At 32.6% G+C, this 18174-nt stretch overlaps 1 protein-coding gene and 1 long non-coding RNA gene across 5 annotated transcripts; both read right to left on the reverse strand.

Annotated features, from left to right (window-relative positions):
• Nucleotides 1-4028: 4028 nt before the first annotated feature.
• On the reverse strand, nt 4029-5536 carry LOC141682713 (uncharacterized). The gene is made up of 4 exons (XR_012559924.1): nt 5436-5536; nt 5118-5301; nt 4943-5019; nt 4029-4329 (listed from the first exon to the last, which is right to left on the reverse strand). It is a non-coding gene; the product is annotated as an uncharacterized LOC141682713 (long non-coding RNA).
• A 5852-nt stretch (nt 5537-11388) lies between these two features.
• On the reverse strand, nt 11389-15596 carry LOC141683273 (uncharacterized). Of its 4 annotated transcripts, none has more exons than XR_012560212.1 (3): nt 12767-15596; nt 12161-12283; nt 11389-11788 (listed from the first exon to the last, which is right to left on the reverse strand). XR_012560212.1 is itself a non-coding variant. In XM_074487969.1 (2 exons), exons 1-2 carry the CDS (start codon nt 15506-15508, stop codon nt 12239-12241), a joined length of 2787 nt encoding a protein of 928 aa, XP_074344070.1. In that variant the 5' UTR covers nt 15509-15596; the 3' UTR covers nt 11389-12238. The 4 variants fall into 4 exon arrangements, 1 of the variants encoding a protein (XP_074344070.1); XR_012560211.1 differs by having other exon boundaries at nt 12013-12283; XR_012560210.1 differs by having other exon boundaries at nt 11972-12283.
• Between the last annotated feature and the right edge of the window lie 2578 nt (nt 15597-18174).

Here is an 18174-nt window from a genome sequence, read left to right on the forward strand (position 1 = left end):
AATGCAGAATACTATGTGTTTTCACTGCCACCTGTTAAGCAAAAGTTCCATCCCAGATAAGCTCATCACCTTGATGATAGGGGCTCAATAACACACCTTTTTTTGACAATTTTGAATTATATGGACATTTAAAACCAGCACCAGCACGCAAGAAGGGAAAGACATAATCTCGCACAAATTCTTCTTGCATATCCTTTACTACTAACTGACAAGCCCTACTTGCCTTGACCTTTGCTTCCAAACCTTCCAGTTCCTTGATTCCCTGCCAAAACAGTCAAGGATGTAAGCAGTATAGATTACGAGTATACCTGTAGAGAATAATAAAATAATAAAGTATCGAAAATATAGTTCGAGTTAAGTAAAAACCACGCTCTCATTAAAATAGATAAGCCCCTTCTGTGTGGTGCTTGAAGGTTGATTGGCTTTTGTCTCCTAGGATACAACGAACAAAGGAGATTTTCAAGCACTTTACAAACCTGCCTTCTACGAACTGAACAAACACCGCTACTATCTCTCAGAAATAGAACCTAGAGATCTAAGAAGAATGAAAGAAAAGAATGGAAGTAGCTTCTACTTTTTTACCCACTAATAATGAAGCCAGGGAATTTATTTATAGGGGAAGAAAGATTTGTAACTTATAAGTCATTAATTTGTAACCTATACATTAATGAACAAAATTAAAACTAGCTCATTAGTATAGGAGTTACACAAATTAAAATATAAGTTACAAAACAAAAAATAATTAAAGATTAATTTGAATTTTATTCAAATAATCCAACAATCCCCCACATGAATAAAATTCACATTGCGAAACGATATTTTGACACGGAGATAGAGCGCACGGTAGACACAAGCATAGGATAGGTAGGAGTTACCCCTTGAACCTTCCCTTGTAAGAACATATTTACATTTCTAGAAAAATCAGTAGTCTCGTTGACCTTGAACTGTTTTTCTGTATTGTGAAATGATGATACATCCCCCACAAGTGTCATCCCTAAATTTGTTCAGTTCTCACTGTTAAGCCCATTTTGATCGTGAGCTTTATCCTGGTTCTGTGAGTTATACCCGAAATTAGCCCTCATAATTCCTTCTCGAAGCGACCCACTTCACTCACATAGGTGATCTCTTAAATAATATCAACGTATTATTTGATCGAATTATCGACACATAACGACCATTAAAAGCATAGCTTAGCCTTTTCCATATTTTATCACTGTTTTTCATTATAGGAATGGACCCGGGAGTAAAACCCCCTCAGTGATCTCATTAAGTCTTTACAGTTAGGTTGTCCTTTTGAACCAAGATCTTGGGATCTCCAGTCAACAAGGTTGGGTTTCCTTTGTAACGACTTTTCATATGGGCTTGAGTCTCATTCCTTTCGATGATTCTCAACTAACTCTCTTGTTAACCCTTTTGTTAGCGGATCCGCAGTGTTATATATTGACCTGATATAGTCAATAATAACTTTAGTTGAGAGTAATTTTCTTACGGAATTAAGTCAACGACAAATATGCCTCGACATTCCATATAAGTCTCATCCAAAAGACCAATTTTCCATTCTTTGTCATTCTGTCCGATTTTGTACGAATTCAAAAGAACATCATACTCTACCAAACATCAATGCTCCAATTCATAATTGAAATTACTAATTTTCAGCGTCCCAAAAATTAGAAATATCAATTCACCAATTTACCAAATTTGAGCGTCCTCAAATTGGCAATTCATTTTGAAATAGTCACTTATTTGAGCGTCCTCCAATTAGCAACTTAACCGTAATTTTTGAAGTCATTGATTTTGGTGCCCATTTAGACTCACGCATCTTTCACCAAATCTAAGTCTTTTCTCACGTGTCTGATTCGACGAACTGGACCTTCCTTTAATTTTTTCGAGAAAATATATATTCAAAAAATTGAAATATTTCTCGACACCATTAATATATTCTTGTGTATGTCAGGGATTTTTGACTTGTGCACAAGAAACTTATATGACCTACTGTCAGACACATACTCAATAAAATTACAATCCATTGTCTTTGGATTTAATTTTACCTTTTTCGGTTCTGTACCAGAACCTTTACAAAGCACCCCCACACTCATAAGAATTTCGAGTGTTCTACGTTTAGACTACACTAATAAGCTGAAAATCATACTCGTCTTCTTTCAGTTTAGGTGCATCCTCGATTAAGAACCTCATAAGGTTCAAGGTGATCAAATAGAACAACAATTTGTTCTTCCACCTTTTGAAATTCATCCCACTGACTGAATTTTTATGGTTTTTCCGCATGAGCTGTTACCGTTTCAACCGTATTTGGTGCCACAAAGGTCACTGTATTTAGACACTGCCTCGGCAGTCACACTCCCATCAGTCAAACTGGCCCAAAATTTCGTCGTATCTCAAATACACAGAAGAGATATAAGATTCCAATAACCCATATTCAGTAATTTATTCAGTGATTTATTCAGTGATTCTTGAACATCTGATGCGTTATAATTGACAACGTGTTGAATTTTTCTACCTTTTCAACATTCAAAATTATAATCCATCTTGCTAGACTAGGCATCCTTTGAATTATCTTTATAAACTCGTATGTCATTGTCATAACACACCCACACCAATACAAGAAATAATTAAAATAAAAATAAAATTGAAAGAACAAATCCAATATAAAGAATAAATATCTTAATATGTAACTCCACAATATTTGCAACTCGACAATATTTATTTCTAGATAAGCATATGCAATCTCGTTATAAAACTATTTGTAACATAATAATATAGATTTGGTAACAAAAAAAATATATTAGTCACATGCTTAAGCTACAAAAGCACAACTACATTGTACAATTACATGTATATAAAAATTTAGCAGCACCAATCACATATATTTCCTCACTATGAGATGTCATTTATTAAAATAAGTGTAACTTAATGGAAATATTAATGAGCTAATAACACATGCACGTTATAGAAAGCAAAAAACTTGAATCATCAACCAGTTTTTTTTCTTCTCAAAACAATGTTATATCAAACAATATTAAAATATGATATCTTTCGGTCAAATTCCTTATTGTAACACTAAATAGATGTCATGTCAATATCTATCCAGATTATTTCTTCAAAAATAACATCCACATGCTAGAGGCTAATTATTATATAATAATCACAAAGAAAGCAAAGTAGTACCAAACCTATTGGATAAACCAAGATTGATATATAACCCATGACAAACACATGCACTTGTAATCACATAGTTGCAGAGACAAGCAATTTGAATAATAAAAGATACATGCAAAAATCCAGTATATCTGACCAGATGAACCACAAGTTGACTAGCACATAAAGAGGTAGTATAATATCTAATAAAACCAACAAAATTAAGGTAGTCACAAGGTTCCAAAAATTAAATGCAGTGGGATCATTCGCATGGCATGAATCAAAATGACCCGGTAATATAGGGAAAAAATGTCACCACGATCATGCAAAGGACTAAAAAAATGATCAAATCAATCAAGCCAAATTAATCATGCTTTTCCTGTAATGCTAATCTAAAACTAAAAGAACTGATTCATGCATACATGATCAAATACTAACAATATTTTTTTTTTAAAAAAAATACCACGTAGAATCAATCTGCTCACTCGTATACTCCAAGATAAGACACACAAATCAGTTTATCAAAATTCTAGAGTTATCTGTTTTAAGCTTGTAAGCAGTATAGATTACGAGTATACCTGTAGAGAATAATAAAATAATAAAGTACCGAAAATATAGTTCGAGTCACGTGAATATCACGCTCTCCTTAAAATAGATATGCCTCTTCCGTGTGGTGCTTGAAGGTTGATTGGCTTCTGTCTCCCAGGATACAACGAACAAAGGTGGTTTTCAAGCACTTTACAAACCCGCCTTCTACGAACTGAACAAACACCGCTACTATCTCTCAGAAATAGAACCTAGAGATCTAAGAAGAATGAAAGAAAAGAATGGAAGTAGCTTCTACTTTCTTACCCACTAATAATGAAGCCAAAGAATTTATTTATAGGGGAAGAAAGATTTATAACTAACAAGTCATTAATTTGTAACCTATACATTAATGAACAAAATTAAAACTAGCTCATTTGTATAGGAGTTACACAAATTAAAATATAAGTTAGAAAACAAAAAATAATTAAAGATCAATTTGAATTTTATTCAAATAATCCAACAAAGGAAACATGGGATTTCAAAAAAATAGAGGTTCCAGGGGATAAAGTAGACTAAGATTGGACTTGGTTGCTCCTGGTTCTCAATAGGAACTACAAATGGACATGACTTTGTTGCTGAGAATCTAGCCTGTAAAATGTAGAGAACTTATGTCAAATGATTGACAAAGCTCACAATGTTAGAACTATTTCGTATATCATTTTTAATAAAACAAAATTTATGTCAAATTTTTACAATCATCCATTATTAAAGGTGTCCAACATTCATCTATGCCACAAGTAATTCACCCAATATACTAGATTACTAAGTTTGCATAGAACCAAGGATAATATATCAAAGAGTGGAAATTGCAGATAAGATCAAATACATATTCTCTTGAGATACCTTGGGATGACCCAAGGTATACATACAATTTAGTGTTACTGAATTTTTAACAATTTTGACTAAAAAACATAGCTAGGAATGATGGGTTTTGTTTTTCTAAATTTGAGCATAAGAGTAATCACCAACAAGAAATAAAAACCTAAACACACTCTATTGTATGTCGTACTGTATTTTTTTTAACATTTACGTCTTAAATACAGAAGAACTAGTTATAAGTTCCATAAGATACCTTAGTGACTACTTGAGCAACACGAACAAACCGCCGACATGAAAATATCAGTCATACATTGTAATCAAGACAACAAACAGTAGAAGAGCATCGTTTATCTAGAATTGAGAGCAGTCTAATTATAATTACCTCAAAAAGCATTTAGCAGTAGGGGCTGTCATTTCAAACTTCAGGAAATTCAAAACAGTAGATTCCATTTCCACACCCTGCAGCATTTAAAGATGCATGATACTCTCTTCAATGTTCCAAACAGATATTGTGTAAACAATTCTTAAAAGGTAGCTATAGTAGAAAATAAAAATACCTCATCCTTGAAGTATGTGTTATCAGTGATGTAACAGAACTCTTCCACTTGGGGGCACAAATCTCCTCATATTTAATGCTTTGTTCACGACATACAATCTTTAGGTTCGTCTATGATCGAATGCGAAGTTGATGCTTTGTTTGATGATTCAACCGAATCAGTCAATTCCCCTGCTGCTTCAAACCTTAAATTCACATCATTTCCAGAAGAAGGTATTGGCAATTCGGCATATTAATTTATATCATAAGGGGTGAGAGAGAGAGAGAGAGAGAGAGAGATAGTGATAGTGAGTGGGTGAGAGAGAGAGACGGAATTAACCTGAACTCGATGCTCCTTGAACCCTAATTTCCGCCGCTCTTTCTCAGAGGAGACTGAGGATGAGATTATAACTTTTCCCAAAATAATTTCTCTGTTTACTTTTGTCCAAAATTTTCAAGTCTCGCGCCCAAACCAATTTTTCTGCAGCCCAACTCATTTAGCTTTTCACCAAGTCCAGCCCATTTAATTTTCCATTCAACCCATCCCATTTAATTTGTAACTATTTCTTTTTTTATCCAAATAATTTCTAATCTTTTTAATTCTGCATATTATAATTATTACAATAAAACTACAAATTAGTTTGTAAAAATAAATAATTAGATCAGAATAAATAATTAGAGCATAATAAATAATTAAAGAAGTAATTTTATAATAAAAATTATTTAAATTTATCAAAATAATTATTAAATAATTTTATATTTAAATAAACTATTTTACTTCTTACGATATGTTCATAAATCAATTATTTGATATAATAATACTTTCTAAGACAAATCCATGAATTATTTATTCAAATCAAATATTTATAAAAATAAATTTTATTTTTGTATTAAATTTAAATTTTACTTTATTCTTAGTCTATAGCAACACACTGTATCATGTTACCTCCACTTAACACCTCAGTGACCTATGGCAACACAGTATTATAGGTTTAGTAACCCGCATAGTGTAGGTGTTATGATAGGGTGAAAATTTTACATCTATAGTAACATAATCTAAGGTAACACCCCCCCCCCCCCCCAAATGTTCAGTTAGGCCATCTATGGCGTAGTGATCATAAATATCAAAAGAACACATGAGCTAGAAAAAACTCACAAAACTTAAAATAAAGTAGAAAATCCAATATTTCACCTAAGAGTGCATCTCCCTGTCTCCAAAGTTATTATAAAAGTCCAACTAAAATGCTAAAAAATTCTGAAAACCAGCAATATAATGTCAATGAAATCAACATTGTCATCTAAACTCGATACATACATCTACATTAAACAAACAAAATACAGTACGCTTAATTGTTGAACCTGCATTAAAAAATAAAAATATATTAAATTAAGAAATATATGAAAGTAAAAGTTTAACATAACTTAAACAATGGCTTTAGAAACATTACAACAAGCAGTAACTTACTACTACTTTTTGCATTTATGTTGAGTATTCTCAACGATTTCAAAAAGTGAAGGATCACGGACATTTCTTCGTTTTAGTGAACCAATTGGTCTTCCTTTGTGTGGATAAATCCTAGGTTCAAGAGTCGGTGGAATAGATAGATCAACAATCTTGAAAATTTGTTCCCTCACGTATTTCTTTTGTGTGAGAGATAATCTTCGATATTTATTATAAACTATTTCAAGTAGACCTTCTATCTGTTCATTTTTGTTATCACCCCTTACAAGACGCCTCATGTTAAGTCTCCTTTGTGGATGTATATCTTCAAGTTGCAGGGGTTAAACTCGAGCTCTAATTATGTGAGCACACGGAAGCCCCATTGAACTCGTAAAGTTACCTCTACATGGTGATAGGACATCAGATTTTGCTAATCCATATTGCTTCAAAAGTTCTTCAAGTGCATAATTAGATACATGACCAACTATTTGCTTAAACAACAGAATCTGAAATTTATTTGATATGCGTATCTTCTCGGATGAAAGTCGGGCCTTGATTTCATGAAATTCATTTTCTGTAAATAGACAAAAAAAAATTTTTACACCACGAATGTCACCAGTAGAGACTTGGAGGTACCTTTTAAGTTTTAAATGTGCACTTTCAACTCTTGACGTCACATGATTCCCAAAGTGATTCACTTTATTCGTCCACGCATAAATAAATTTTTCCTTAAAGGGAAGCCAAGTTTTTTCAATATAGGCAATCAAATATGCATTATTCTTGTATTTCTCCATAAACATACTCCAAGCACTCAAAAATGATTCTTCTTCGGGTGATCTTATTACATATGTCCAAGTAGTAATAAATTATTCCCAATCATCTTTAGTTTTAAAAAATTTCTTGTATTTTGATATTATATTCTTTTCGATATGCCATACACACAAAAGATAAACAGTATTAGGAAAGATCATTTTTATAGCATTCATTGGTGCCAACTCACGAAAAGATCACTTTTATAGCATTCATTAGTGCCAACTCACCGTCTGTAACTATTGTCAAGGGTTGTCGCTCAAGTCCAAGCATTTTTGAAAACTATCAAGTGCCCACTCATAATCTGAAACTTCTTCCTTTTGCATAAATACTATCGCTGAAAAAAAAGTGGTGTTAAAACTTGTAACTCCAACAATATTGAGAAGAGGCATACTATATTTATTTGTTTTGCAATCGATAAGAAAAGTAGAGGAATAACTTCTTGTCAATGTAATCGATGAAGGATGTGCGATGAATAAATGAGTCAGATGTCCATCATGATCATGCTTTACATTATATAAAAACTCATCTTGTCCCAAATTCTTGAAATACGGCCTGGATCATTGTACATCCGTACAAGCTATCTTTTCGAATTTTCACCCTTACTTTATAAATACTTCTCGAAATAGACTGAAGGTTTGTATTGTTATGACGAAGAGAAGTAAGAATTTGCCTTGGGGAAATTCCAAACATTGTCATCTCTTGAATGTGAATAAGCTCATTTTCTAAAAATCGTCGATGAGTTGGATGCCCAGACATGTCACTAGAAGGATCATGATTACGTATCATATTTTTGATTTCAATCTCCCAAAATCTATCACTTTTACATCTTCCCCAAATTTCAAATGGACACTGAAGTGATCGAGTTCCGATTGTTCTTTTAACTAACGTTGCATTACAGGAGGATTATTTTTACATTGTTCTCCTCCTCGATCCTCGATCACAGTCAACTCTCACATAACGATCTTTTTTTTTACTTCTTGATAACTGTTGCAAAGCCAAATGTCGAAGCAGCTCAACGTATACAAGACAAGAATTTTTCAGGTTCTGAGTAACGCGTTGTTGATATTGACATAAATTTTTTTCCAAAATGGCGTGCATCAGACACCTCATTGTAACCTAGTAAATATTAAGTAATATTTTATTAGTTCAGAATCTTATATTGAAGCAGGTAATATGCACATTAATTAAGAAGTTTGCAGGTGCATAAAATCACTTAAATCGACAAGAAGAGATAGTTAGAAATAGAATCTCCGCCAATCTATGCATAAAAACCATTATATGTAATGGAAAAAGAGGTAACGAGCAATGTCAATTTATGAAATTATTCATCTATTCATGATGTGCCCAGCTTTTGGATCAACTCCACGAATACACAAACAGAGTTCTCCTGTATGACACATGAGTAGAATCCTAGGTATTCTTAGAGGAATACAGGACAATCTTTCATATATGGCTCTCTCTGGATCTTTCAACATATCTTTTAAACACATTTGATAACCGACATGATAGTTCCCCTGTAATTGTTGGTTGGCAGTTTTAAATTGTTTGTTTTACGCTCACATACAGAGACTCGAAATCAAGAAGTTCATAATAATTCCCACTATAAATATAACACTAGTATAGATTCCATTCCAATCATAATATACTTATAAAATTTCTAAGATAGGTTCATATTTGATTGTCATAAGACAGCTAGCATCGAGCCTTGAAGTTAACATACACCTCTGGTTGTTACTAGGTGCATTATTAGTGATTTATTTTTGGGGATTGGTCCATATAGTAATGAATTACTTGTTAGCATACTGTTTCGAAGGTTATCTAGCATAACTACTCTTGGTGATCACATCACAATTTTTAGTAATTTTAATGATGTTTGATTGATTTAATGGCATATGCTTCTAATTTACATTTGTAACTCAATTATTTTTGCAACGAAAACTTAATAGTATAATAGAATGCATAGAGTAAAAGTTTCAAGAGCACAAATTTGATTTAAATTAGGCATAATTAAAAAGAAAGGAAGTACACAAATTAGAAAAAATGACAAAAATACGTCTGTTTTTAGAGTTTGTGACAAAAATACCTCTTTTTAAAATTTTGGTCAAAAATACCCGTCTAATACGCATTTTTCAGTTGGGTATTACTAATACGTATTTTAAAAATGAGTAATTCGTATTAAAAAAAGTTGAAAAAAAAATAAAAAAAAATAAAAAAAAATGAGATACGCATTCACAAAATGCATATCACGATTCTGGTGATACGCATTTGTGATATGCGTATCACATGTTCTGCACTTTTTTTTTATGTAATACCCATTTTTCAGATGCGTAATAGATTTACCCATTTTTAAAATGCGTATTAGAGGGGTATTTTTGGCCATAAACTCCAAAAAGTGGTATTCTTGTTACAACTTCTAAAAAAAAAGGTATTTTTGATCATCACCCCACAAATTACCTTCGTCATTAGAGTTACCTAAAAATCCTGAATTAGAGAAAGGGCTGAATAGTTCTGAAAGATTCTCAACACTATGTGATTTGATCAAGTCAATTCATTTAATTCTAACAATTCTCTATCTATAATCTTATCTATAATCTGAGGTTGGAAAATTTCTCCTTTAGGACTCCCCATTGATGCAAGGGTTTAACCCTGGACAAAGTGAAACGCAAGGGGATACTAAACAAATACTCTAAGACCTCCAACTATTAATTAATAGTAATAAAAATAATAAAATATTTAGTGAATAAAAGAAACATGATTAAAGAAAGGGTATTTTGGTCCAAAAATGAATCAGGGTAAATAAATTTAGGGTGTCCATAAATCAGCACCCTTTAAAAATTTTAGGGTACGTCATGGCTAATTCTGGGTACCGCATGGCTTCACGCCAGTCAACAGTGATGCACTGTACAAAATTATAATATTTTACTAAGATAGTCCTATCGCCAAAAAATGCACTAATCAGAGTTACAAATTAGAGCATCTTCAAATGACACTCATCTGGCACCACTTTTATTTTAGCAAGAAAGTCGATCCTCTATCAACAGAATATGTTCCCTGAAAACATTCACCTTGTGACTACACTCTTCAAAATAGCTACCTTATCTTCATGATTGTTCACATATTTGTGATATCTAAACATTTCCAGTAATACTAATACAAAGAAAGCAAAAAAAAAAAATAAACTCCTATATTGTAAATGACTTACTGAGCTTTAGGAACATCTACTAATTCCAGCAATTCTACCTTTTATATTATCTCCTGACTACATTCTTCAAAATGGCTATATTGTCTCCATGATGGTTCAAATTTTTGTGATACCTATAGTCCTGTACAGTTTCCGGTACCATGCAAGCAAAACAATATAAACCCCTGACTTTAAAATGACTTACTGAGCAGCCAAGTTTAGAACATGTAATTATGCCATCACGTTGGCACTTCATTGATAGCTTAGGAGCAAGGCTCCTTATCCCATTCTCTCGTATGACCAAAAGGTCAGTGGTTCAGATACTCAATTATCCTTTCCTGTATACATGTACTATGTATACCATACTTAAATGCAATGAAAATATGTAATAAACCCAAAAAAATTCAAAGAATTACCTATCAGGCCCATCAAACCTTAACTAGAGAAGAGTTGAACCTGGTATTTTCATTGTATTATTAACCTGTAGCCTGGCTCTCTGACGTCATGTAAACTTTGGCATTGGCTATCAGACGACAAATGTACAGATCATTGTGCATTCTGACCACACATATCATTAAAAAAAAAAAAAAGACGAAAGATTTCATTAATTGCAAAAGTGTCAAATTTTAATTTACCATTTTTTCAGCTACAGCCTTTAAACACCATATAAATATCATCCAGTTCCTTCCCATTTACATCATAGGGAAACTAAAAAGCATTAATGCTAAATCTTGGTGCATGTATAACAAGGAGTATACTTCCTTATAAACTGCATCTATAGCATAAGCATTTCATTATACCTCCAGAAGCTTAGATGTCAGGCGAGTGGAAACCACTGTAAAAAAAGACCAATCAAAAAGGACCAACTGCTTCTCCATATTTAAAATTATTAAACTAACGAGAAAAGCAACATGCAGAAATCTTGATGCCTATTGGTACACTAAAAATCCTGCATCTGTAGGTGAATGTTTTTACAGGAACTACAGAGCCAATTAACTGCCACTAATCCCTAATCAATCTTAAAAACACCTAATTTAAGCATGCAAAATCCTCAACTACGGCCAGTACACCAGCCTAACATATATGTCCACAACTTCTAACATTGCATATTTGCAGCATATATAATAGAAATCATCATGCCTTGGTGCATTATTTGAGAGCAGTCAGAAGACCAAATGGAGCATGGACGCACGGTTCCTTTGAGAAATCATCAGTGCAAGGTAAAGTGTCAACTCCATTATCCTCTAATGGTCGATATCTGTTTACACCAGAATTCGGGGGAATAAGTAGGTGACGAGAATAAAGAGATATGATTAGACCCATCCTTAATAATTTAAGGTCTCTTTTTAGCTTCTGTAAACATACTATAAAATTTAAAGCAGTGTAGCCAATAGGCATGCAGGTGTTGAATTAGATCTTAAGCTTTCAAAAACTGCAATACCTTGGGAAAATTCACCCAATACCTCAAGTGCTGAAATGTACCTGGTGTCTCTTGCATTAAAGTAGGAGGTAGAAGTGAAGGAATTTTATGGCATGGTATCCCAATGGATGAGTTTTCACTAGGTCACGCTTTACAAAAAATATGGATGCATAATCCTCTGAACATTCACAACTAGGCTGAGAAACTAACCATTTATCTTAAACACCGGAGGCAATCATAACAGCTTGAGCTAGCATACGGGTGAGGTTAGCAACTGCAGCTGCATATTTAGTCTGATTTATTTGTATTCTCTTTTGGAATCCATATAATATCCTGCCACAAATGAGAAATCAGCGATGCAGGCACCAACATCTGTGCATATGCAGCAAACAATACAAAAGTATAATAACAAGAATGATGTGCCATCCATTAAAATCAAGCCTGTCAAGCAGTTTTGATTGTAAGGAGGTCAATTTTATAATCCTGCAGAGAGAAGATTAGGCAAAACAGCAACCAATGATAAATCACCAATGGGATTAATTTAGTAGATTACCCAGGACATTGTACATTAGAAAACTAACATATTCAACTCAAATTCCTATTGAGGCAATATGCTTTATAGCCTAGTATTTCAGCACTGATTGAGATGAAGAAAATTCCTATTAATATATAAAAACAGAGCAAAGATACAGAACTCACTTTGAATTCAGACATGTCCAACACACACATCCCTAAAATACTATAATGTATGAGCAGTCAAATATAAATGAACTCAAGCATGTACATATAAAGATGAGAAGAGTTCATATTTCATACCATGCAACACAAGCTATGTGAAAGCTGAAGTGCTTCCTCCCACCTGTCAACTTTTATAAGTCCTTTGATAAGGCTTGTGAAATCACTGATCTCAGAAAGTCCACCCTTACGTATCATGTCCGCATATAACCCAAAAGCCTTCTCAAAATTATTTGAATAACAGAGACTCTCAATCAAAGAAGGAAACACATCAGTCTTTATGTATGAACCAACTAAAGATGATGAAATGTCCTCGTGAAGCTTCAGAGCTACTTCAAGTCTTCCAGCCTTCCGGAAACTGTCGATCATTAGTCCATACACTGGAACAAGTGGAATAGACTCATATTTATTCATCTCATCCAAAAGATCAAGGCTGCTTATGAAATCACGGCTGAAGCCATCAATGACCTTACTATAGCTAGCTACATGCCTAGGCCAATACGTTTGCTTCATCTCCTCTAGCAGTTGATGAGCCTCATCCAAAAGGCCAGCAGCACAACAATGATTTATTAGAACTCTATATGTGACATAGTTTGGAGCACAACCCTTGGCTCCCATCTGTTTCAATAAATCAAGACTTTTAAAAACTTTACCAGCTTTCCCAAGCCCATCCATCATGGCAGTATAAGTGACAACATTTGGATGACAACCCTTCTCTTCCATCATAAGCATAAGCTTGTAGGCTTCATCAGTCTTCTGAACTTTACATAGACCGTCAATCATCTCTGTATAGATTACAACATTAGGAGCGCAAGAACTCTCGAGCATCTTAGATAACACCCTTAGTGCAAGATCAAGTCGTTTGACCTTGAAAAACCTGTCAATTAAAGAGCTGTAGGTATAAGCATTCGGACTGTAACCGTGTTCGGACATTTTAGAGAATATCTCCTGAGCTTCATCCAGCTTGTCAACCTTGCAATATCCATCAATTAAAGCATCATATACGATATGATTTGGCTCACAACCTTTTGAAGACATCACATCTAATAGGTTACGAGCCTCTTTAACTCTATGTGCTTTGCACAATCCATCCACCAAAGCTCCATATGTAACAACATTTGGCTCCATTGATTTGTTGCCATCAACCTCGAAATACATAGTAACATCGGTGGATTCTTTAATTTCCATCATTCTTGCATAAATCTGGCAGGCTTTGTCTGTCTCTCCAGATTTACAATATCCATCAATCAGTGCACTAAATGTAACAATATTTGGTACACATCCTTCCGCAAGCATTAGCTGAAAAAGCTCATTTGCATCAGACACCTTTCTTGCTTTAAGGTAAGAATGTATAAGAGCTGTATAAGTCACCACGTTAGGGGCACAACCATCCCTGACCATTTCATCAAACCAGCTGCGAGCCTGCTCTATGAGACCAGCTTTACAAAAACTATCTATCAAAATTGTGTAAATATAGACATCTGGAACAATGCCATACCTTTTCATTTCGTTGAACAACAGGAAAGCTTTATCTACCTTGGAGGCGTTACACAGAAAACTGATAACATGTGAATATGTGCTAGTATCAGGTATAAAACCTTTTGCCATCATTTCACAAATGATTTTCTGAGCTTTCTCAAATTTTCCTACCCCGCATAGGCATCTAGCAAAATTGCTGACATTAATTTTATTTAACACAACCCCTGCATCAAGCATTTGCATGTATGCTTTTTCAGCAAGGTCTATTTCCTCTAAACTCGGTAACTCTTTCTTTCCACAAATACCACCAATCAATATGTTATACACCACGTAGCCAGGTGGGCAACCACATGCTACCATTTTCCGAAGCAACTTGTATGCATACATGCACTCTCCTGTTTTGCAAAAGGCATGAACCAGAGAATTAAAAATTTTAGGAGTTGGATAACAACCCTCTGTAATCATCATACTTAAAATTCTCTTACATCTTCCAAGCTTCTGTTTATTCAAGCACCCACAAAGCAATATCTTATATGTGACAGCATTAGGGAGACAAGAATTAGTCCGCATTATATTCAAAACATCCATAGCTTCTTCAAAAAGGGAAGCTTCACACAACCCAGATATCATTTGAGTAAAAATCACAGTATCAGGGGTAAACTCTTCCTTGTGAATCAAATCAAGCGCTTGTTTCCATTTACCTGTTTTACAGAAAGAATAAGCAAAACAACCCAACGTATACGTATCCATAAGAAGCCCAAAATGAAGCATATCCTTATGAAGCAAAATAGCAGTATCTAACTTATTAGCTTCTAACAACACCTGAAGCAATGCATTATATGTCCCCCGGGATGGCGTATACCCAAAATCCTTAAGGCGAGCAAGCTCCTCTAAAGCCAAATTCCAACAACCGTTCTTGGAATACTTAGTAATCAAAACATTAAGTAATATCCGGAGAGCCTCCTTATCATGGTGTTTAAGATCACCCAAAAGCTGGTCGGAGAGTTTACGAATGTGGGAGCAACCCAAAACATCCAAAAAAGTTTCATAAACAGGAATGGAATGAGAATACCCAATTTGTCTACCGGCCCAAATGAAAAACTCAAGACAACAGTGAGGATTAGGCAAAGACTTTAAGACACGAATAACGAAATCATGATTCAATTTAGGTCTAAAACGTCTGAGTAATTGATCATCGTTACAAGTAAATGCAGAAACAAGGGAGAAAACATCATCATTAATGGTGGAATCAGGCAAAAGAGCAACATTGAGATTGGGATGATGAGATGATTGTGTGAATTTGAATCTACGGAAAGTGAGAAACAGAGCTACTTGCCTTCTCATCGTCTGTGCCTCAGGGGCCTTTCCGCTTTTCTTAGGATTCCTTCAATTTTTACTAAAAAAAAATAATCTTATTTTATCTCTTTTTGTTCTCGAGCATGCTCTAGAATGTTCTTTAGCTTATGCTGTAATGGTCCGGGCGTGGCATGACTCATGTTTTAGATTTTTTCATCACCTCACTTATCATTTTTTAAGAATTTATTATTTAATTATTATTTTTTTCTTTTACTCACTAATTTTAGGTTCGTATTTGTTTTTAACACTAATATTAGATTCGGATTTGATTATTAGCATTATGTCAATTTTTCCTAGCATTATTAAAATATAGTGGTAGTCTGTAATATTTTAATGATTTGATATATGTCTATATCTTTATATATAATACTCCATATGTCCTTAAGACGTTTACCTTGATGGTGATGAGAATTTGACAAGCATTATAAGGCTCCTAAAAGATGTAGTTTAATGAATTATTTTTAATTTTTTTTCTTCTAAATAATAATTTAACGTTTAATTTTTTATATCCAAAAAAAATCTTAAAAATAAGTTATAAAACTATGTTTGTAAGATAAATATCTTGTGAGAGTTGTTTGATTTAATATTAAATTCACATTATTAAAGCATTATTATATTTTTGTGTTTATGTATATACTTGTTTCACAATTCTATTAGAATGCATGGGTTTATAATTTTGATTTTGGGTCAGTAAGAGTTGCATGAAAGAGTTGTGATTGGTGATTTCATTGGGTTTTTGAAAGTGTCGTTTGATAAAATATTGATATGTAATTTTTTTAATTTTTTTATAAGTACTTTATGATCAGTTTGCTAATTTGATTATATTGAATTTTTTATTTTTTTTATTTCTCAATAATTTTAGTACGGATTGCGATACCTCTTCCTAATAATTTTGGTTTTGAGCATAGTACCCTACCTAAAAAGTAACAGACATATATGAACTGATTTTATGCGTCTGTTTATAATGTATATACATCTGTTTTGACTAGATGTTTAAAACAATACATGTTCTTCCTATAACATACGTATATAATTCAGATATTATACGACTGCTTCATATGCATCTAGCAAACTCAGACACATATAAGCTTTCTTATAAGACACATATGACACTTTTTGTACTAGTTATCACTATATTTTAATAATGCTATAGAAAATTAACAAAATACTGATAATCAAATCCGAACCTAACGTTAGTGACTAAAAAAAATCTGAACCTAACATTAGTGAATAAAACAAAAAAAATTATAGTTGAGTGGTAAGTTTCTAAACACACAATAAGTTGGGTGACAAAAAAATTCATTTTCCCTTTAGCAATACTGAAATACAGTGTATATAATTTGTGAAATATATTAGTTTTTTGCGATTAAAAAATATAGCATGTAATTTCTAATAATTTAATTAAAGTATACAAAAAATAACAAATGAAGTAGTTTAGACTCAATGATTATTTAGATGCTTAAGTGATGGTTTATTTTGTTACATTTATTTGTATTCTTTTTTAGGATTTGTCGATTCTATTATTGTCTGTGATCTCTGAGTTGAATATGTTTTTGTGTATTATAATTTGAGTAGTTCTCTATATATAAGTATAAGGTAATGAAAATTTATTACAAATGAATTAAAGGATGTCTCAGCCCAATATAAAATTTCTAATGTTGAAGTGTCGGTATAATGTTTTTAAATACTTCACGCCAATGTTTATCTATATATCTTAATAACTACTCCTTATTTTACCCATGACCCAAATCCTATATATTTTGATATATCCATGGACTATCCAATTAACTTCAATTGACTCATCTTAATTACTATTTACCTATTTTTGAATTTTAAAATCAATCTCATATCTAATCAAATTAAATAGCCCAATTACTATATTTACACATCCAATTGGTTTTTTTGAAATTCAAATTTCCTTAATTATCTCATATCCAATCAAATTACCTAATTAATATTATATGTGTGCTACTCAAGATCCACAATTTTAGGCACAATAAAACTATCTATTCAAATATATCTACCTTCAAAAACCACTATTTCAAATTACATCAGACATTTATCTCTCTCATTCTTCTATTTTCAATTGTTTTCTTTTTATTCGACTTTTTACTCTTTTTTTTGTAATTTTAGTATAATTTTTTGTATTGATTTGATATGTCGTCTCTTTTACTCTTTCTTTTTTTGTAATTTTAGTATTCTTTTTTGTATTGATTTGATATGTTGTCTCTTTTACTCTTTCTTTTTATAATTTTAATATTATTCTTTTGTATTGATTTGATATGTCATCTCTTTTACTCTTTCTTTTTTGTAATTTTAGTATTATTTTTTTATATTGATTTATTATGTTTGTATAAATATTCTTAATCAACATTTATAATTTGAAATACAAAAAGCAAGCTATCTATGGAAAAAGATTTTAGACTAATCAACCATGCATGATTTGCTCCTTTATTTGTTATATTTTTAAATTTTGAATTTCATACTTATCTATAGAAACTATCAATCCTTGATTTGTAAATTGAGTTAAATTAGATTGATATATACACGTCAGTTATTCTTTTTCTCTCAAATTTCAAATCTCAGAATCTCATTTTCTCTCTTTCTTTTTGCAGGTTACATGTAGATTTTAATTGAGTTTCATTTGCTAATGC

Source organism: Apium graveolens, chromosome 9, assembly GCF_009905375.1.
Source record: "Apium graveolens cultivar Ventura chromosome 9, ASM990537v1, whole genome shotgun sequence".
NCBI classification, from domain to species: Eukaryota; Viridiplantae; Streptophyta; class Magnoliopsida; order Apiales; family Apiaceae; genus Apium; species Apium graveolens.

Coding starts and splice junctions, on each gene's coding strand:
- LOC141683273 (XM_074487969.1), bottom strand. CDS start 15,508: ATGAGAAGGCAAGTAGCTCTGTTTCTCACTTTCCGTAGATTCAAATTC. Junction 12,284..12,766: donor CACATAGCTTGTGTTGCATG/GTATGAAATATG, acceptor CATTTGTGGCAG/GATATTATATGGATTCCAAA.